The 21,046-nt window shown below is 37.1% G+C and overlaps 1 protein-coding gene across 1 annotated transcript; it reads left to right on the plus strand.

Annotated features, from left to right (window-relative positions):
• Window positions 1-1,951: 1,951 nt before the first annotated feature.
• Window positions 1,952-17,131, plus strand: capn12 (calpain 12). Its single transcript, XM_038306382.1, has 22 exons — window positions 1,952-2,208; window positions 2,412-2,481; window positions 3,488-3,606; window positions 8,398-8,531; window positions 8,663-8,834; window positions 8,929-9,012; window positions 10,303-10,388; window positions 10,475-10,552; window positions 10,621-10,793; window positions 10,869-11,134; window positions 11,239-11,250; window positions 11,331-11,410; window positions 12,370-12,492; window positions 14,030-14,066; window positions 14,138-14,209; window positions 14,298-14,343; window positions 14,602-14,663; window positions 14,790-14,858; window positions 14,945-15,023; window positions 15,096-15,212; window positions 16,517-16,569; window positions 16,671-17,131. Exons 1-22 carry the CDS (start codon window positions 2,008-2,010, stop codon window positions 16,695-16,697), a joined length of 2,160 nt encoding a protein of 719 aa, XP_038162310.1. The 5' UTR covers window positions 1,952-2,007; the 3' UTR covers window positions 16,698-17,131.
• Window positions 17,132-21,046: the final 3,915 nt, after the last annotated feature.

The raw sequence follows: 21,046 nt of genomic DNA on the forward strand, positions 1-21,046 counted from the left end.
GATAGAGTTTGGCCTGTTATTCAGTGGTTAGTCCTATTTCTCTCTTAGATATCGATATGGGTTCAGATTGTACTGTTCTCAACAAACTTGCTACCCACTACTAGCCACCATGACTGCAGAATTCCCTCCTTGCTTTCCAAAATACTCAGCTGCAGCCAGCTAAAATCTTCATCTTTCTTCAAAAAAAAAATAAAAAAATAAAAAAATCTCCTGATATCAATTTTCTTCTGGGACTGCTCCAAAAATTATGCGAACTGTCAGCCAATAAAACATGGATGAGTCCCCACTTTCGTACAAACTCCTCTCTGACTGGTCAGCATTTCAGGCTATTTAAAGACCAATTATCAGCCAGAAAACTGCAATCAGTGCACCACTAAAGCTGTGATCCTACCTCAACATCACTGATGCTAAAAGTGCCATACTTTAAATTGTACACTATTGTTGAAATAAAACTGTAAAAAAAAAACATTAAAAATAAATTAAAAAGATCCAAATCACCTATGAATTATGTACCAGCACATATAACTGTAATAAATATTTGATAATATATGTTAATATATTTGATATCAAGACCTCAGTTTAGGAGCCATAAAGGGGGCCAGGAACAGCTCTACAGGGATCCTGGCCCTTACTGGCCCCTGCCTAGAACTGCCACTGAAACTGAGGAATCTTTGATCATAATTTTCCCAATCCCTCTAGTTGATCCACCGTCCTGGATCTTCCTTGGAGACTGAAATTGACCTGTGAGATTTGATCATTCCTCTGGCAAACAATTCATGTCACTGATCTTCATCCTGCTGTTAAAACTGATAAGGATATTTTTTTAAATTGTAGTAGAGTCCATTCAAAATGTCATTGTATTTTTAATAATTCTTCATGTCGTTCATTTTAACAAGATCCATATGGTCTTTGGAACCACAGACAGGCTCACGCACCATCCTAATACTTAACAGTAGACATACTTTCTTTTCGACTTACCACAAAACCTCCTGAGTGTTTGTTGCTGATAATCCCAAGTCTCGTTTGACCCCAAAACAGAATTCCAGTTAAAGCCTCCTAGGTTTTTATGCTAACAATCAATAAAGCAATTATTATTAATCAAGCATTCAACATGTGGTTAGAATCTAATGCTTGTTATGAAGAGATGATGACCATAACATCTAATTGTTTTTCAAACTTTTTTTGTAGCTGCCATATCTTGAATGATTTAAAATCTTCGCCAATGTGGATCTAATCTTCTAATTTCTCTTCCAGCGTCCTCTGCTGTTTTTTTTTTTTTTCAGTGAATCTTCTTGTATATTTCTGCTGGAGCTGTAATGGGCCAATAAAATAAATAGTCTCTTTCAACAAACAGTAAATCAGAGTTCCTCCCGCTAATGTTATTTAGCTCAAATGTAACTGGAGGAAGATGTTAAAGATCAGTAATCACTGCAGACGCTCTGAAAATCCATTTGACCAATTAACATCGGCTCAGCTAATTGGGTGCATCTGCCCAGGTTAAATTTGTACTTTTTTAGCATTAGATGGATGGCTGTTGAGGTCCATCAGACCGTTATTACTTTCTTTGCTTTTCTTTTAAATTTAGTTGTTGCAACATTTAGCATTTTTGTGTCCTGTAATGAAAAACTTCTGGAGGTGGATAATCTCACAGCAAAGCCCTGAAATGCATGTACCTGGAAATGATAATTCACAGAAATACCAATTACCACAGGAAGTGCGGGGGGGATTGTGCAACTGTCCAGCTGCAGGATCACTGTTTTTACACTCATGTTCCTGTCAAGTCAGGTAAGACTGCTGCTGATGGATGATAAATTAGCAAGATCAAAGTCTCTATTGGCAATGCGCCCCTGGGGCTCTGCATTCCTTGCCCGCCTGGACCAAGCAAGGGAGGCGCTACTTGGATCCTCCTTTTCTGTTGGATCTAGTGGGTGTGTGCTTCTATTTAAACCCCAGCTGCATTCATATTGTGTCTATCACAGTTGTGTGTCTACTTCATCTGCTGACAATATGGCTTCTGAAAAGCTGGCCCCTCTGGGCTCCATTGATAATCCAGTGAAGTTTCTAAACCAGGACTTCGACGCTCTGCTGCAGGAGAGTCTGAAAGACGGGGAGCTGTTTTCAGATCCCACTTTCCCTGCCGAGCAGAAGTCCATTGGGATGCCTGCAGATCCAAATCCAGGAAAGGAAATCCAATGGAAGAGACCCAAGGTTTGATAGCAATAAATAAACGTATTCTTTAAGAATTGTCAATAATCTTTGTACATATTGAATATTTTGCTTCAATTTCTAGATGGCCACATATGTTATTTAAGTTTTCCAGAATTTTCAATCTCCAATATTTTTAATAACACACTTTTTTGTCCACAAATTATTATTGCAGTTTTAACCTTGCTGTTTTCTGTTGTCTTAAGGAAATCAGTTCAGATGCTGTGTTTGTGGAGGGAACCACTGGGACAACAGATATCTGTCAGGGTCAACTGGGTGAGTGCATCAAATAAAAATAGTGTTGATATATTTATCTAGTGAAAGTTTCTGTTCAAACAAGGGATAAAACTAATGATTATTTTGGAAACTGATTTATATTCAAATAACGAAAGATGCCTTAAAGAGGATGTTATACAGAATTAAAACCAGCTTAAGCCAGACCTATACCTATATATTCAAGGACAAAAAATGTTTTTTTTTCTATCAAAAAAATGGCAAATGTTTGTATATTTTTACATTTTTTGTATAATTATTGCTCTGATTGGGATGCTTTTCCAGCTAACATCATGTTTAGAATCTCTGTACTTAAGTTATCAATAAATTGATTACAAAATTAGTTGAACATTATTTTAATAATTTGTTAATGAAAATTAATGTAATGAATTATTTCAGGTGTACTTCAAACAGTTTCTTACAAGCTTTTTTTAATGGAGAATTTAAATGCACATATTTCCGTTTAAAACAGGCCAACAGCTTGGGAACATGCAGTGTGCCTTAAATTGGGTCCCAGTTCCTGTAGGCACAGCAGGAGAGACCAGTCCATTGTCGCCCACTGTTTTATTAGCCATATATTTTGCAGACTGCCTTTATTAACAATTAAGTAAAACAAAAAAACAAAAATCTGCACAATAACAAATCATCTCCCTGTCATGGGGTTTCTAGATGGTTTCTGAAGGGTTTTGTCTCTAGCCATACATAAATATCTCAGAGCTCCCCAGATAAGTTAACACTGTTTTTTCAACCATGTGGTTTCTTTTAAAACTTGCAAAATGGGGACATGTTTTCCAGGATTTATGCTGATGCCGACAGTTTCAGCAACATCCGTGGAGACAGACAACAGAACAGATGTTTACTGTTAAGGGGAAATGGGGCTTTCCTTTCTGTGGGTGTGCGCTATGATAAGAAAACGAGGTTCAAAGCCTAAAAAAAATAAAAGCATGAGGTCATCCTCAATCTTCATTATTACCTTGTACTAAAATTTTGTGCTTGTCTTATTCCCCAGGTAACTGCTGGCTGCTGGCTGCCCTCTCCTCACTCACTGTCCATCCCAACCTTTTTGTGAAGGTGGTACCCCCCAAACAAAGCCTGGCTGATAATTATGCAGGGATCTTTCATTTCAGGGTAAATATCCCCTATAAACTTATACTTTACAAGTATTCTAGTACAATAACATATATTTTATAAATATTGTCAATATGTATTTCTAATTATAAAACAACTACCACACGTTATTTTGATTCAAATTATGTGAGAAAGAAGAGGAAGGAGACAACAATAAAGAAGATGATTAGCATTGATTTTTTTATTTTAGACAGGGGTTGATGCAGAAGAGCCAATCGATTGAAGTTAAACACAAAACCAGTTAAACAATTTAAATAATTGAATTAGGCTTAATTAACAAATATAGAGACTACATCCGCAGTTTGATTTAAGAGCATAAGAAATGCGCTGACAACATCAGTTTAATTTGCGATAAGAAGCGTTAATGGAGCCAGAAATTACGACATCATTACCACAAATCTTAAGCAATAATTATCAAATTGTTTAACTTTTAATTAAAGATTCCCTGCTAACAATAAAAGAAAAATGTTAATGACAGTGTCCTTGTTAGAAGTTATCCTGATTTTAAGGGCAGGATTAAGAAGAGAAACAAAACAAAATCAAGAACTGATTACATTTACTTCCAAGAGACCACTGCTGGTGGTTATGTTTTAATGATTCAGAAAAAAGCAAATATCTCCAGATGGCTGTTATTGTCATATTGTTATGTTGAAACTAAAAGCATGTTCAGCTGCGTTGAGAGACAGCTGATGTGGATTTAATTAAGGTCACAATCGGTTTTCACAGTTTGTACAGCTACAGTGAACACACAATGGCAGCCCACTGCTCCCCAAGGGGATGGGTTAAATGCAGAGGAAAAGATCTCCAATGTGAGATCAATAAGGTTCAATTATTATTATTATTATGTTTAAATAACATATTTAACATCCCCCCCAGGTGGATGTTGGAAGTAAAGTTATAACATAACAGTAATGTTGGAGAAATAGGGAACCATCCCTGAAATTTGACCTTGTTCAAAATGTGTTAGTACACTGAAGCATTCAGCGTCTTTCACTGGAAGTAGGAAACCAGAACTAAATCCTTGAAATACAGCTTCAAACCCTAATTCTCCCTCCACCAAACGTCCAGGCAGGTGGCATTTTCAATTCCCTGTGTATCTCACAATTTTATTGGATTGCCAGTCAGATCACTTGTCTGCTCTATAGTCAAGTGATAAATTGCAATACTGCCCGCTGCATCTGACACTTTGCATTGCTATTGTTGATGTAAAGCTTTACTATAGTTGGCTGGCCATAGAAAACATTATGCAAAAGATATCTGTACACATTTATTAAGTAATGCGAAGACCATATTATGTTTTGAAGTTTGCAGCTAATGTCTCTGTAGAAAGTTGGTTAACTCTGTGCATCTCCGGCTGCTATTTATTACATGCTTTGTTGCTGATGTTGTCCCTGGAAGACCTCCCTTGGATAATAAATACTAATAGTTGAGTGTAGAAATTTCACAAGAGGGATTTTTGTTACCAAGCTTCCTGACATGGTATCATGCAGAAATTCACTAAACTCTGAGAGATAACTTGAAGCCTGCCTTGGTGCGAAATAGTTTGTTGCTAGAAATTGTGGTAAACGCAGTTTATATAGATGAAGATAGTTATAGTAGGCATTTTTCTCATCACCTTAAAAACTTTATTTGTTTTTTGGGACCCAGACTGCAGGCTGTGGGGATCAAACCGGGTACTTGCAGCCTTCTCAGAGCACAAGCACACAGCTCTAACCACTAGGCCATCAAATAACTGCCAGACTGCCATATGGTGTTCTGTGTCTTAGAAGAACAAAGGAAAGTGTGAGTCGAGTAGAAATCATGATCAAACAGATATAACCACTTCCATTCAAAATATTAGAAATAATCAACAAAGATAGTTCAGTTCCAGTGCAAACCTATTTCACTCAAAAACTCTTCACCAAACTAGTGAAACTCAACTGAGCTAAGCTACTCTGTGTACAACGAAGACAAACTTAACATTATTGAAAACCATAATAAAGAAAATGAAGGAAGTATATCCCAATCCGGCTGTTTTGTTTGAGAACCAAAGTTTATCTTAAAGAAATTGGAATTAAGTCAAACTAGCTTTAAACTAATTTAGAGCAACTGGAATGTGGTAAAAATAATTCATAATACAAATCCAAGGCGGTAGATAAAATTTATTTGAAAAAATAATATTCCATTAAATTATGTGCCCAAAATCAAAAACCAGTCGTATTTTCTGTGATTGTCCCTGAGGGAATAGTTAAGCTAAGGACCACCTAACTTCTTTATCTAGATCTGGTAAAACAATGGAGCTACTGTAATAATTAGCAGTCATAAGGGGAATCAATATAAAAGGACTCTTTGTTTATATTTTTGCAATCAAATGTTATAAGCCTATCAGGAAACACATACAAGTTAACCTTGTATTAGTGTTTAAACCCTTACTGAAGTAAACATTGTTTTATATTTATAAGCAACCTCTGTTGATCTCTGCTTTGGAAAGCTGAGGTCCAGATTTTAACATGTTCAAAACCTTTATTAGAACTAAACCAAAAAAAAAAAAAATTAATCAAAGACACAACCAGGATGTATGATGGTGAAAACTGTCTCTGAACTTTAACATAACATTTAAGAGAGAATGAATGGGCCTATATATTGTATCACATCAACTTCCTGAAGTCTCAAACTAAGAAGCGGGTTTACAAATCCTTGCAAAGGTTTTAAACTTCCTTTTATTAAAAATAAGGTAGAAAAAAAACACAAATAAGAGTCAAATAACAAAGTTAAAGGATCTTCAGAATTTTTTAATGGTATTACCATTGATTTTGAGAAAGTTTAGCTCCATAGAAACACAATATCAAACACAGTACCACACATAAATCAGCAGACTGTTTAATCCTAAACAATGATCTTTGATTAACTTTTTACTTATTTGCTTCAAGTAACAGCGTGCTTTTAATATATTAAGATTTTAGTGGCTGCATATTTTCAGACTGGCATAATTCAAGATCTGTTCTGTAGATGCCGTGCCTCAACTCCGACGCTACAAACAAAACAGCAGCTTTAAACGGGTATTAAATCATCTGGTATCACTGATCAAAGGAAAAGAATAAAACAATATCTTCATTGGTTCATTAGGTAGTGTGATTCAAATCTACATTCTCTGGTTCTGACCTGCTCACATCAATACAATTAATCTCAGTAGGCATCTTAGGTTCACAAAAACAAACAGATGATTTGATGATGATCTTACCCTGGAGCTTTGGACCTCCAGAGACTGCAGAGGAGAATGTGGCGTGACTGAACAGGCAGGACAAAGGCTTGTTTTATCCCCAGAGAGAAGTCCGGACATGCAGTGTGTGGCTCCTCCTGGGACAAACTTGTACATACACTCATTCTGGTGTGTATTCCTTGCTTCAGAGAATTTACTGTTATTTTCTGAAGATGTCAATCTCCATTGTGGATTTCACTACTACTTCAGCTTTTTATGCAGGTTGTGATTTACATACACTGATCATATTCTTTGCCAGATTGCAGAAAATCTACCCTGAAGGATTAACTGTTTAAACTATTCATGTCACAACAATATGAGTAATACCAGGATCACACACAACTGTTACTGGAGACCAGTACAGGCCTGCATCGGACATGCAGCCTGCACCTCGTTAGCATCATTAAACACACCCGTCCTAAAGGGCCTTTAGCCAAACAATGGCTATATATTGGCTAGATGGCAAAAAAGCACAAAAAAACAAACAAATAAAGATAAATAGCTGGGATAAGAACAATACTGTTGAAGCCAGTTTTACTAAAACAGTCTTCTCAGTAATGTAGAGTAGTGTAGATGGATGGATGGATGGATGGATGGACTGTATACTCTAGCTGATCAGACCATTGTAACTCAATAAAGGTAACTAAACAAAACAGCAATCTACAAGAAACAACAGAGTGTAGTTTAGTTTTGTAAATTAAACTACAGCAAAGAAGGAAGTCAAAACGAATTAGCTTTATATAGAAAATTATAAGCATAACATAAAAGAAACTAAACTGTTGAAGATAAAGAATTCCACCCCTGGACGTGGTGGAGCTGTCCAATTGGTGCTTGTTCAGGTGCTGTGAGTCCTGGCTGCCATCTTTGAGAAGGCAAAATTCCCATGGATCATGAAAAGTACAGTGAGACTATAAAAATAATAATATATAAATAATAATAATGCTAATAATATTAATAATAATAATAATAAAACATCATTCACACCCTAAAATATGGTCATGGCAGTTTAATTGTGTGGGGATGCTTTTCTTTAGCCATGATAGGAAAGCTAGTCACAGAAAATGAAAGGATAAATCTAAATTCATATACAGGAAACTTAGTCTTATGCTGTCTTTAACGTGTTAAAATTGTGTCGTTTTTTTTATAGACATATTTTTAAAAAATATGTCTATAGAAAGTCATTTAGAATATATGAAATGCTAAATTATAACAGGAAATCTCAGCTCATTTAGTCAGAAAAAGTCTACAAATTTCTTCCTTTCATAACGCAAAAAAGTTATTTTTCTCTTAAGAGTTTTCGTTGAAAACAAAGAACTTAGAATTTGTGATTTCATTACCGGACAGATATCCAGAAAACTCCAATATTCTAAATTAGACATTGTTGTGAATCTACATGTACATTACAGTATTTCAGTTAAAAAATTGAGAAAAATGAATTTAATCCTTTACCCTCCTTCCTGCCAGTATTCCTCCTGACTCATTACATCCAGTCTTCCCCTCCTCTCACCATTTTCGCCTTTCCTCTCGGTCTCTCTCTGTCTGTGTCTCTGCAGTTCTGGCAGTATGGTGAGTGGGTGGAGGTGGTTGTGGATGACAGGCTGCCAGTGCGCGAAGACCGTCTGCTCTTCAGCTACTCTCGCACTCGCAATGAGTTCTGGAGCGCCCTGGTGGAGAAGGCCTATGCCAAGTCAGTTGCCACCAGCAGCATATGCTCCTGGGCTGTAATGACTGTGATCACCCACACTCTCTGTGTGTGTTTGTCAGTCTTACAACTAAAGGTCTCAGCCATTGCAGAAAAACATTTCACCTTTTGTGCAGGTTGGTGGGATCCTACGGGAGCCTGAAGGGGGGAAACATCTCAGAGGGTATGGAGGATTTCACAGGAGGCATTGCGTACTCTATTCCTGTGACATCGCGCACTCCTCCAGTTCTCTGGAGGAATCTCTCAGCTGCTCTGTCCCGAGGCAGCCTGCTCAGCTGCTTCATCCGGGTACTTGACAAATGAACCTCTTAGTGTTTTTCATCATACACAGCTAGAGGTTGACGTATTTCCTTCTGAGAAACTTTGATCTTCTTTCTAACAGGCCTCAAACTATAGTGAGGTGGGTAAAGTGACAGCAGATGGGCTGATAAAGGGCCACGCCTATGCCATTACTGACACAGACAAGGTCAGTAAAACTGAGCTCTACCTGCTATCCTGTTTTCTTTGATGTCATTTCTGGATTCTAAATCCTTAATTAATAAAATCAAATTGATCAGAATATTTTTCTCATTTAAATTGCTTCCATCTTTTACATCTAACCCTAAAATTAGGACAGAACCAGATGAGTTCAAATACTCTGCAGGCTCACACCTTCCCTTACACTTTTCTATTTAAATCAAATATTTTCAATTTAGCCTCCTTAGAGGTCTTCTTCATGTTAAAGTCTTTTTAATGGTTATTATTTCGAGTTCATACAGCAGATCAACATAACTAAGTGCGTACTTGTAAAAAGAAAATTGAGTGATATAGTTCTTAAATATAAATAAAAATCAGCTTAATATTTTCAAACCATCTTTTTGCTTAAGCTCTGACTGTTTGGACGGAGAGGGTCCCCTGAAATAAACTTATTAGTTTCTGACATCACTGTCAAGCCTGAAATTGAAGCTCCGCCTTTATTTTTTGAAGCCTCTATTCAGCTTTCTTTCAGAATGTGTATCTTCTATGGTTGTTTTAAAAATAAGATTCACGTTACTGCAGAACAAAACCCCGCAGCATGTTGTGCATCTTTGCAGTTCCCCCAGAGTTATCATGGGTCATTTCGCTTTTTCACTGGTTAACACCCTCCTTGCCTCACCTGCCAGTTTCCATAAAGGGCTTTGTCTTGATAGCTTTGTAGCTATGCTCTACTTTTTCCATTTAAAGATTATGGACTAAAAAGCCTTCTTCATAAGATGTTTTGGATATAGCTTTATAACATAACCTTACTTTAAACTCTCCCTAACCTGCCTGCCGTGCTCCAGAATATTTTTTTTTTCTCACTAACAAACTCCTAAATATACCTTCATGAGGAGCTGTTTTCCTATTTAAATCAGGTAACAAACAGCTGAAAAGTGTTTTTCACCTAAGGAAACAGCTTGAACTGGATTCAAGTAAAGTGGTAGTAAAGATGCATGATTTAAACTTTCCAGGGCTTAATTGTAACTATTTGTTTCAGTCTACCACACAAATTGCAAAAATAATATTTTTTATAATATTACTGTAAATCAATAAATGCTTAAATAAATGTTTTTTTCTCAACCAGAATTTTGAAAATATTATTCCGTATTTAGCCATCAATGCATCATCAGCCATTATATGAATTATATATTCTAACCATCATCCTCAACGCTCCTGGTCATTCTAGTTATACCACTGATAGGATCTCTTTATTGCATTTGGATTTTACTAATTCTATCTTAACTCGTTAATATTCTAGGTGAAAAAAGGATCAGAGGAGATTTTGCTGCTGAAGCTGAGGAATCCATGGGGATTTGTTGAATTTTGTGGATCTTGGAGTGATAAGTCAGCAAGAGACAAATCAGAGGAAAAGATCGCTGAATATTTTAGACCCTAACTTTCTCTCTCTCTCTATTCATTCATCACTGCAGGTGTAAAGAGTGGAGGGATATGGAGCAGTCAGAGAAAGAAAGACTGGAACTCAAACAGGAAGAAGATGGGGAATTCTGGTATGGAGGACTAAAACTTATTTTGTGAGGCCAGCAGATGATTTGATTCTAATGACTGTCTGTCTTAGGATCAGCATTGATGACTTCAGCAGAATGTTTGATGTTCTGGAGGTCTGCAGTGTGAGCCCTATCTCTTTCGAGGAGGGCGACACATCCACAAACCAGCACACCTGGACTATAAGTGAACATAAAGGCTCCTGGGTGCCTGGGAGTTCTGCTGGCGGCAGCCGTAGATACAACAGTATGTCTGACAGATCCAATACTCAATATTTGCACCAAACCCCCTCTCATTACTTTACTCTTTTTTTTTAACCAGAGTCCTTTTGGAAGAATCCCCAGTTCCAGTTGGTGCTGAGAGACGTGGACCAGGATGATGATGATGATGAAGAAGACGAGGAGGATGATGATGGTGAGGATGAGATTGATCAGGGTGAAGAGACACAGATCACTGAGGCGAAGAAGAAAGCAGTGAAGCAGAAGAAGAAGAATAACCAATGCACTGTTCTGGTGGAGTTGCTGCAGAAAAACCGCAGGCTCAACAACAAAATTAACTTCTTCTTCATCGCTTTCCACATTTACAAGGTGAGAAGTAAACTCATCAGTGATAAATATTTGAGAGCTCTTTATTCACATTTAACTATGATCTCATCTGTTACGTTTTTTTTTTGTTTGTTTGTTTGTTTCAGGTTCCCCCAGAGGTAAGTTAAAAAGAAATTGCTTTTAATAATATCCCAGCTCTTCGTTTCCAAGTTCATCTTTTATCTGGTTCTCTTGATAGCTGCAGGGAGGCTGTTTGGACCGCAGCTTCTTTATGAAAAACCGTCCTGTGGGCCGTTCAGGAAAATACAAGGCTCAGAGGTGAGAGTCTTTTATTTGAGTCTGTAGAGCAGATCTTTATATAAGCTAGTACAAAAGCAATGAGAGAAGACTCTACCAATGTCACAGTCTATGCCTAAAGTAGGACCTGAAATCCTCTTTTCCAACTTTTATTGAAAAAATTGTATTTCTCCAGGTTTTTGTGGAAAACTAATCACAGTAGTTCAATCAGTTAAATGAAGCTAACATTATACAAATTCAGTTCAAAATATACATTTAACTTTTTCCTCTGTTTGTATTGCTCATATTGCCGAGCTATTTAAGCAGTTCTTTTTTTGTTTGTTTATGGCAAAGAGCTGCCATTGTGTATATTTTATTTATAAACCTTACTTGCAGTGGAGACTTAGTAATTTTAGGTGAAACTGTTAATGAATTTAAAGTATTTTGTCTATTCTAGCTAAATTGTTGATTGATAGATTAATTTCTGTATATTGTGTATCATCAGCAAGGCAGGTTCTCTTTTAAATTTCAAGGTTTTCTAAAGAACTTTCCAAGAAGGTTTGCTGCTTTAAAAACAGATTGAATAATCTGAAACTTTTGCAGAGCACTATGTACTGTTAAAAGTATAGTCGAGGATTTCAGTGAACTTCCCTCTCCACAAAAAAAAATGCACATGCTCAACCCTGTACCCACTTCCGAGAGGGAACGCCAATTAAACGTGTGCAAGAGCGTTCAAAATCACCTTTCTCCTCATGCATGCTCTGTCTAAAAGTTATAGTTTCACCACTCAAGCTTACTTTCCAATGTTTCCACTATGTCAGACTCACCACCGGTAATTGAAAATGGGGATGAGCACATAATAAGGCCTTACGTAAACATCTCACCAGAATGCTTGACAATTAGGAGGACCACTTATTTTGATGATCCACAGGGAAAAAGAATATCCTCCACTATACCTTTAAGAAAATGTTTGTTGATTTGGAACAATTTTGTCCCCATAGAGGTGTTTGGAGGAAGCTGCACCTGGAACCGGGTCACTACGTCGTCATTGGGTCCACTTACCGCCCAAACAATGGAGGAGACTTCTTCGTCCGTATGTTCTCGAAAACAAGAAATGCTCTTGGGTGAGATGAAGGAAATATTTCTTTATGGACGAGAGAGAAATACCAAGAGAATAATTTATACTTATCTTAGTCTTAATAAAGTACTTATAGCTTAATGTTAAAAAGATAGATTTAAAAATTATGAGTTTTTACTCAGTGACTTTGCATAACGAGCTGCTCTGTACAGTAGCTGTCATAACTGTTGCATATCCAGTGCCTCTATGTGGACTCTCTGCAGCCATTGTTTCTCTCTTGGTAATTCTAATTCCTCCCACCCTTTGAAAACATGCATGTTAGATTAGTTGGCTACCCTAAGTTATGCACAAGTATAAGCTTGTGCTTCCTACTTGTCTGTCCTCTGTTTAATTATTCTGTCCTGGATGTACCTCTTGGCATTTGGAGAAAGCAACCATGCCCTGTAACAACCCTGCAAGGATAAAGTTCGTATTAAGTTTGGAGTCCAATTGGCAGCTACTTCAGGGAGTTTCCACAGCAAGTCATTACAAAGATTTGGCAGAGGCCAGATGCCCTTCTTCCACTACTGTGATTCAAAGACACAGAAAGACACTTTACCATGACCCACATTGTTTGGTCATGTTGGTATACTAGAGCGGTTACCAGAGAGTATTTTGTGGTAACTGGAGAAGGTGCAATATAGACTTTTGTTTGTTTCAATCAGAAATATAATAGCCGATTCTGGACTTTGAACAGATGTAATAGCAGAGGTCCATCACATGAAAACATTGGTTCAAGTCTTTAATTATGTTTGAATAAAGCAGCTCTGTGAAGTCCACTTCACAGAGTTATAAAGATGGAAGAATTCGACCAGGAGAGGCACTGCTGATAGCTTATACCCATAGTTTAGTTGAAGAAAGGATGTCCAACAGACCTTTCCAACAGCAAAAATTGGTTTTACAAAATCAGCAGAGGGATGCATGTTCCCCTAAACTGTAGAAATGTGTTATGCAGACTTTAGAGTACATAATTAGACATTACTTGGTAGATATAAATCTTACCTGAGGGTTTTCCATTTTCTGAATGTTTTTTTGATTTGGGACTGCATTTGTTTGAAATACCTTAACATTTCCAGTTATTTCAGATAAAATCGTGGGCCTGGAGACAATGGTCAGAGTAGAGACTCTGGGTACACGCTGCACCTGATGAGAAATTGCAGACTACGTGGTTCAGTGAACAAGTTAAAGCCAAATGAACACATCTATATATTGCATAAACTATTGTGACTGGCAAACATAGGTACCAGTTGGGTTGGTAACCAGTTCACAAAACGTGTTTGTGCCCAGATTGGCACAGCTTATGCAAAAGTGTTTCACTGCTATTGATAGAGTCTGATCTATACACATCTATACGCATCACACATTCTCAGGTTTCTGCAAACTTGCCATACATACAGTCTGCAAGAAGAACAGGCTTTACCCAAACTGGAACACTGTAGGTAAAATCAAGAAAAGAAAACTCTTGGGTGTCCTAGGCCTAAAAGAGAGCAAAATGAGGAGATCCTGTTGAAGCATTATGGTTGTTTTTTTTTTTTCATTAACAGGGTTCAGGACTTTACCTGCACCAGTGAATACCTCCCAGTGAGTTTATACTCATTAAAGTTCCTCATGACTGATCCACTATATTAAGCAAAAATCCTCAACTCCCTCAGGTTATGGCTGCTCCGGTCCTCCATGAGGACCAAACCAGAGTTGAGAAGACTTTTGAAGAGAGTCCCAGCTTAGTAAGAGATACTACACATCATGATCACAATAATATATCTATTTTTATAGTATCTTTATTTTTTGGGATTTGTGTTTGTCCTTCTACAGAATGACAGACTGAATGCTCAAGAAATTATGAAGCTGATCAACTCAGGTGAGATTTTGTATTCATGAGGTTTCACATTGTCGTGCATAGGAGATTGCTGTGTCACATTGTGACCACTAGATGGAGCCAAAGTGGAAATATGATCAAGTGTTTGAACAGTAATAGTTCACAGTGTAGAGTCTAGACTCTGGAGTCTAGACAGTGGTTTGTTGCTCTAGTGAGGCAATGTAAACTGAGCATGGTCTGTGAATAAATGTATAGACATCTTTTTTATTCACTGTCCTTATGTTCTTTCCCAAAAAACAGTGTTGGACAAAGGTTATCACCTGCCTTTGGAGACATGCAGACAGGTCATCTTTGGAGAGAATGTATCCTTTTTATCTCAAGTCTCTCTCCTGGCTTTTAGTATTTTTGTGCCACTAGAGATTTACTCAGCTTTCCAAACTGTCTCTGTCCTCATTCAACTACTGCTGTCTTCTTAACTGTTCTGGCAGAATGATGGGTGCTCCACTCTCAGCCGGGAGCAGGCAGAGACCCTGATTGTTGACCTGCGCTCTTTGCAGGTGAAGCTCACATTTTGTGTATAAGTGCTTAGTGAAACAAACAAGTGATGATGTCAGTGTAATGTATGTTTTTATCTCTTTTTCAGTCTGCTTTTGCTCAGTTTGATGAAGACTCTTCTGGCAGCATCAGCCCCTTTGAGCTCAGCTTGGCACTGGAAGCTTTTGGTATGAACATGCACCCACATACAATCACACGGACCCAGTTGCTTAATTTTTTTCTTTTTATTTGCTTACCAGGAATGAAATGTGACAACAAGGTAGTTCAGCTCCTATCTGAACGCTTTGTGGCTGGAGAGCCTCAGCTGTCCTTCTGTGGCTTTGTGTCATGTGTCTCCAGGCTCCGCAAACTATTCGGTACCACACACACAGCAACATCATTATAACGCATATTACCTGAACTAATTAGATACTTCTCTCTGACCCATCCACAATGAAATTATATGTTCTTAACTCACAAAGCTCTCTAAAATGGTGTTACTATGCTGTATGTGCCTTAATGCCAACTTTACCACCACAGCCTTAGACTGATAGGAAAGTGATCTGTTCTGGTCTTTTACTTAAGAAAAAGAAATAACCTTTCTATGGCATAAGCTTTTTCACAAAAGTATGTAAGAACAAAAATCTGCCTAGATAAGAACCATGTCATGTAACAAGGCTTTCAGCTAGACAAGAGAATCCTGTAAAAAAGGAGAAGCAGTTAGAGTTTTTAATCAGAGAGTTTTTATTTAAACTTGGTTTAATGTTAAAAATGCGTATACACTGATTACTGAAATTGCAACTGTAAAGATCAAGTCAGTATAACAAAAAAATGAGAATAGGATCCTCTACATTGTAGCTAACTGGTTTTGGTGCTAGAAGGATTTCTTTTCAAAATGTATTATTTCAGCGAGGAAAATAACTACAGGTCCTGAATGTCACCCTTGAAGAACACCCCTTTTCCCTTCGATATGCAAAGTTTAGGTTGTCTACAGACACACTTAATTCTCCAATTATTTTGCCCTTTTCCATAACTGCTTTCTGGATATGGTTAAGATTTTTGTCTTGGAACCACAACATAAATATAGAACTCAGTAATCAAGGTAGCAGTACTTTTGGCTTATTCCAAAACTCAATGGTCATATTTAGTTTTCAAAGTTACAAACAGAAAGTTAGAATGTGTTCAAGTAGGTTTGAAGATTTGCAGAAAGCAATGTTGATTCAGTGCTACCACATCAATCTCTTGCTGCGTATTTGTGTTTGGTTGATTACAGTCTTTGTATTTATTATTTTGATCATATGTTTGGGGCTAAATGCTAAACCACTAGTTAGCACTGCAGCCTGGATAACAAGAAGGATTTGTGTTCATACCTACTATGTCCTCCAAAGATGTTGTTGTACACAAACGCTGCCCCAAACATCTTTGAACATAAAAACTTAAAGTTCTCCTTCCCTCAAGGTTCTATATAAATTAACCTGGATCAAAAATGGAAGAGAAGAAAAATAATGGTCCCAGAGAAGTGCTTTTCATTTAAAAAAATGTATCTGATTAAATCATTCAAATGGAAATTCATTTAGTAATGTTGTGATGATTAGCATGCATCACTTTTTATGTGCCTTTTATTTGAATATGGTTTTAAAAATAGTGCAAATGCTATAATATGCTCCTCTCTTCCTATCAGCTTTGTTTGAGGCTGAGACCAGCAAGGAGGTGAAAGAAAGAGGGATCAATTATGTAAGTAAACAGATAAATGTCTTTATCATTTCATGAATTTTCTCTGACCAAGATCTGATCTGGACTTTTCTTCTTTCTGATCTACTTCTCCCCCTCCTCAGTGGTTGCTTCAGTTTCTGGCTCTGTAGCTGAGCATCATGAAGATGAGCTACCAATGAACATGAGCTTTGGCATTAAAAATAACCATAACTGCAACATGCCTTTTTTCTTAGAAAATGCTTATCTTCTTTTGTTTCATGGTTTTTCTTATTGAATACATTGTAATCCTATTTTTTAAATATCCATCCTATAATAAAAAATGTTAGTCCATACCAACATATAGTGGTTAAATAGTAGTTTACGTCAGACTTTTCATTCCTTTTTAAGCTTTTCTGTTTTTATTTCTCTGAATATATCCAATGTGTTTTTTTCTAACCCTTTTTATTAAATCCTGAACCAACATTGATATAAAAGTGCATGATCTTTGTCTGCTAAACTCAATAGATCATGTTTATATATATGATAACATGATACTCTGGACACATATAAATAAAATCATTAAAGAAAGATCCCTGAACTCTAACTTTGAGGTCCTTTTTATTATTTTTATAGATTTATTTTTTGTTTGTTTTTTTAAGAAGAGACGTTATTGGTCTTTAGACTCTCTGAAGATTTTTTAAGATATTGGAGTTTAGCAGTTCTTAACTGATTTAGGGCCGGATCTATCAAAGGTTTGCGTGTATTAAAACGTGAGCTATTTCACTGCGCACGCTAAAAAATGTACAAACTGATCTATCAACAGCGTGCTAAAAGCATTTGGTCTTCAAAACGTGCTAAATAGCGCCTCTTATCCATTTAGTACTTTTTCTGCAATGAATATGCAATATGGGGCGTTTACACGCAAAAGTGCGTCTTGTGGGAGGAGAACATGTAAATATATTAATTTAGCACTCGCAAAGTGATTTATCAAACTTGAACGCAATTTTGCTAACGGTATCTGACTCTATATTTAACACGTTTCAAAAGAAGGTGCAAATGGTCTGTATGCGTAATTGCGCACACATGGCAGCGGTTATTGTCGCAAGAAGGAGACATGGAAATGAAGCAAGGAGACGCAGAGAACGCATTTTTTCACTCCGTGTGAATATTTTTGCAATGAACGAGGAAACGATCATCAAAACATATCGTTTATCCAGCATTGCCATTTTGGAGCTGTTGGGGGAACTCCGAATGGATTTGGAGCCAGCCACAAGGAGGACCCACGCAATACCAGATATCACTAAACTCCTTGCAACATTGCACTTTTTTGCATCTGGGTCATTCCAGCGTATGGTTGCAGCGAGAGCTGGGATCTCCCAATCTCGTTTTTTCAGAAGTGCTGTCCGACGGGGTCGGGGTTCTCCCCCTGCGCCTGTGGAGCAACGTACCAAATGCTGCGGGGATCTCATCCACAGTCACAGGCCAATACAAAACACCTGTTTTTTTGTTTTGTTTTTTTTTTTACTGCAGCACATACCACCTTAGGGAATAAAGGTTGCCAATTTATAAAAAAAAAAAAAAAATATATATATATATATATATATATATATATATATATATATATATATATATATATATATATATATATATTTACTTATTTATTTTTTTGTTGGGGGTCACTGTAAGATTTAAATTTCTTAATGCACTAGTTTGTACAGACTACAAACTACTTCGCCGCAAACCACAAAACACGCAAAACCATCATTTAAATAGGGCGTCTCCAACAGTTTTGCACCTTCCACCAGTTACGCAATCACTCTTGTTAAATCACCCGCAAACCATGGTTCAGCCCCTCGCGCAAAATTCCAGTTTGCGAGCGCAAATTACTGCACGCAAAATTGGATCTTGATAAATCCGGCCCTTACTGTACATTGTACCTCCTGATGACAGCATTTAATGAAGTATGCACACAAAAAACTCAGTGAAAAAATGGAGGGTAGAGGAGCTTTACTTTGTTTCTCTGGAAATCAAATGCTTTTGTCTCAGAGACAAATAATTGATCAGGCCTTTTCCAACTGGGTTGTGACTTGAGCAATTAGGACTAGGACATGCAGAGTTTTAAACTTTTAAGTTGTATTTATCCAAGAGAACTAAAGGGACCAAAAACATTTAGTCTTGTTTCTTTTATGTTAAAAAAATCTTACTTTCTTTTCAGTAACAATTTTACCAAAGTAAATTTCTGCCTTGATACTTTTTTTGAGAACTTTATACAAATCTGACAGAAGCACAGCTGCTATACACAGACTCTATAGGCCCTCTGACCACCATCAGTAGGCAATGCATGTGAAATGTTTTGCCCTATAGAACACAGTTAATCTGAAAGAAAGAGCTGTGGTTGTAACGAGTGACCGTCCAGTTGCAGGACAAACTCCTGCATCTTGCACCCCTGTTAAGATCACCAAAGGGATAAAGTTATTTTAAGTGGCCTAATTAAAGTCCAGTCTAAGATGTGGTTAAAATCCTCTATTGTCACCTGATACTGTGGCATTCATCTTGGAAATTTCTGCCAGTTTTTTCCTATTTTATAACAATTCTTTAAACAAGAGCTAATTAAAGCACAACTAGTAATTCTGTTTAGAATGGATGTGTTTTTTTCCAAAGAGGGCCAAGTTGTTTTGGATAGGACCATCATCCATTATCGATTAATCTAGGAAGAGCAAAGGCAAAGGATCTCTGTAAGGCAGATATGTATTCTAGTCGTGGTTCTTGTCAACCTGCGGAAGCTTCCTCATTACTCCTATCTGCAGACTACTTCAGTTAATTGCTTGCAGTGTGTTAACTTAATACTACTGCGATAATTTAAAAACATTTAACTGGAATACAGATATTCTTGTAACAGAATTCCTAATTTAACTTTCTCTCCACATTTTAAAGTTTTTAATTTCCAGATAAAAAGATGCATTCTTCAATAATCATGATTTCTTGTGCTTGTATTTTATGGGGTTGCCATCAGCTTTAGTGGCATCGTTGTGATTTGGTCTTTCTGAGTATGAAAAATTCTGTTTGTGTTCCATGTTTTCTTTTCTACGACTAAAAAAAACTTTGTCAGCTGGGGAATTATTTTTCAAATTATGACAGTTTTACAGTTTGAACCTGATGCAGGAGTCTTCATTATAAAGTTAAAAACATTTATCTTATCATTAAAAAATAATACTAATTTATCAAATACTTAAAGCCAACAAGTTTAAATGTATTTCAATAGATTAAGCATAAATAAAACAGTCAAACAACTGCACTTATATAAGAAGGAAATAAATAAATGAAAAAAAATCTGTGTAACAGTTTATTCATCCATGTCCACATGAAAATACTCTGGAAAATATCTGGGTGGACACATGAACCCACTGACACACACACACAGTGAGTGCTGCCTGCCCCACAGAGGGTGTGAGGTTGATGTCTCAGCTATACGCACCATCTCTATTCTTAACACGCTGACGCCACGTACAGCGTCAACACACACTCGCCCCCTCCTCCACTGCATTCCCTCACTCCCTCCATCAACCCCCCCCCCCCTTCATTCTCTCTAGTAACTGTCTGAGTATCACAATCTGCATCCTCCTCCTCTTCCCTGTTACATGCTGGCTGCTCTCCCTCTCTCTTGTGCACACAATCACAGGTGCTTGCATCTATACACACAGATGCACAAGTGAGCCAATGTCCTTTCTACACATGCAGCTATAAATAGCAGCTTTACTCACACAGCACTTCCTGTTCATCGTTAGGTGAGTACGCACAGGTTGCCCTAAGCAACCGTCCATCTACATTGTGATGGAAAGGAGGAAAGAAAAAAAAGAAAGAAAACAAAAGGACCAACTATGAGTCCTATGAGTTCTTTCAGGGACTGGACTCTTTCATATTTACCTGTTTGACTATTTCCTGTGTTGATCTCAGAACCTTGGGCTTTCTCCTCCTTCTTTGAGTGAAGTGAGTCACATGTTGGGCTCACAAGTCACACAGATGTTCTCAACATTCAACAGCCTACTTCTTCGTATGCCGTCAGCAGAATGATCAACTCTAGACAAAAGCTGCACCTGCGTACTGAAGCTCAAACCAGAGTATTGGATGAATTAAAGTGTAAATTAAAGAGTTACAAAATCCGTTCACTAACTTTTACCCTGAACTCATAGCTGTTCAGATCATAGATTGGGCTGATGTCTGTCCCACCAGACAATAGGCACCCAGGTCAGGCTACTCATGATCTGATAAAACCTCTATTACTACTATTACTACTACTTCTACTACTAGTTTATTTATTTGTCTATAAAGCACTCAGATATAACCACAGGTGCAACAAAGCGTTGTAGAAAGAAAATACTTTAAAAGAGCTAAAATATAAAACAACAAAAAAAAACATAAGAAAAAAAATGTTGCAAAATTGTAGAAGCAATAAAACAATGTAAGCAAAACAAAAAAAAAGTCTCATACTGTGTTGAAAGCCAAAAAATTTTTTATGTGT

Source organism: Cyprinodon tularosa, unplaced genomic scaffold (assembly GCF_016077235.1).
Source record: "Cyprinodon tularosa strain WSP-4 unplaced genomic scaffold, ASM1607723v1 ctg58, whole genome shotgun sequence".
Lineage (NCBI taxonomy): Eukaryota > Metazoa > Chordata > Actinopteri > Cyprinodontiformes > Cyprinodontidae > Cyprinodon > Cyprinodon tularosa.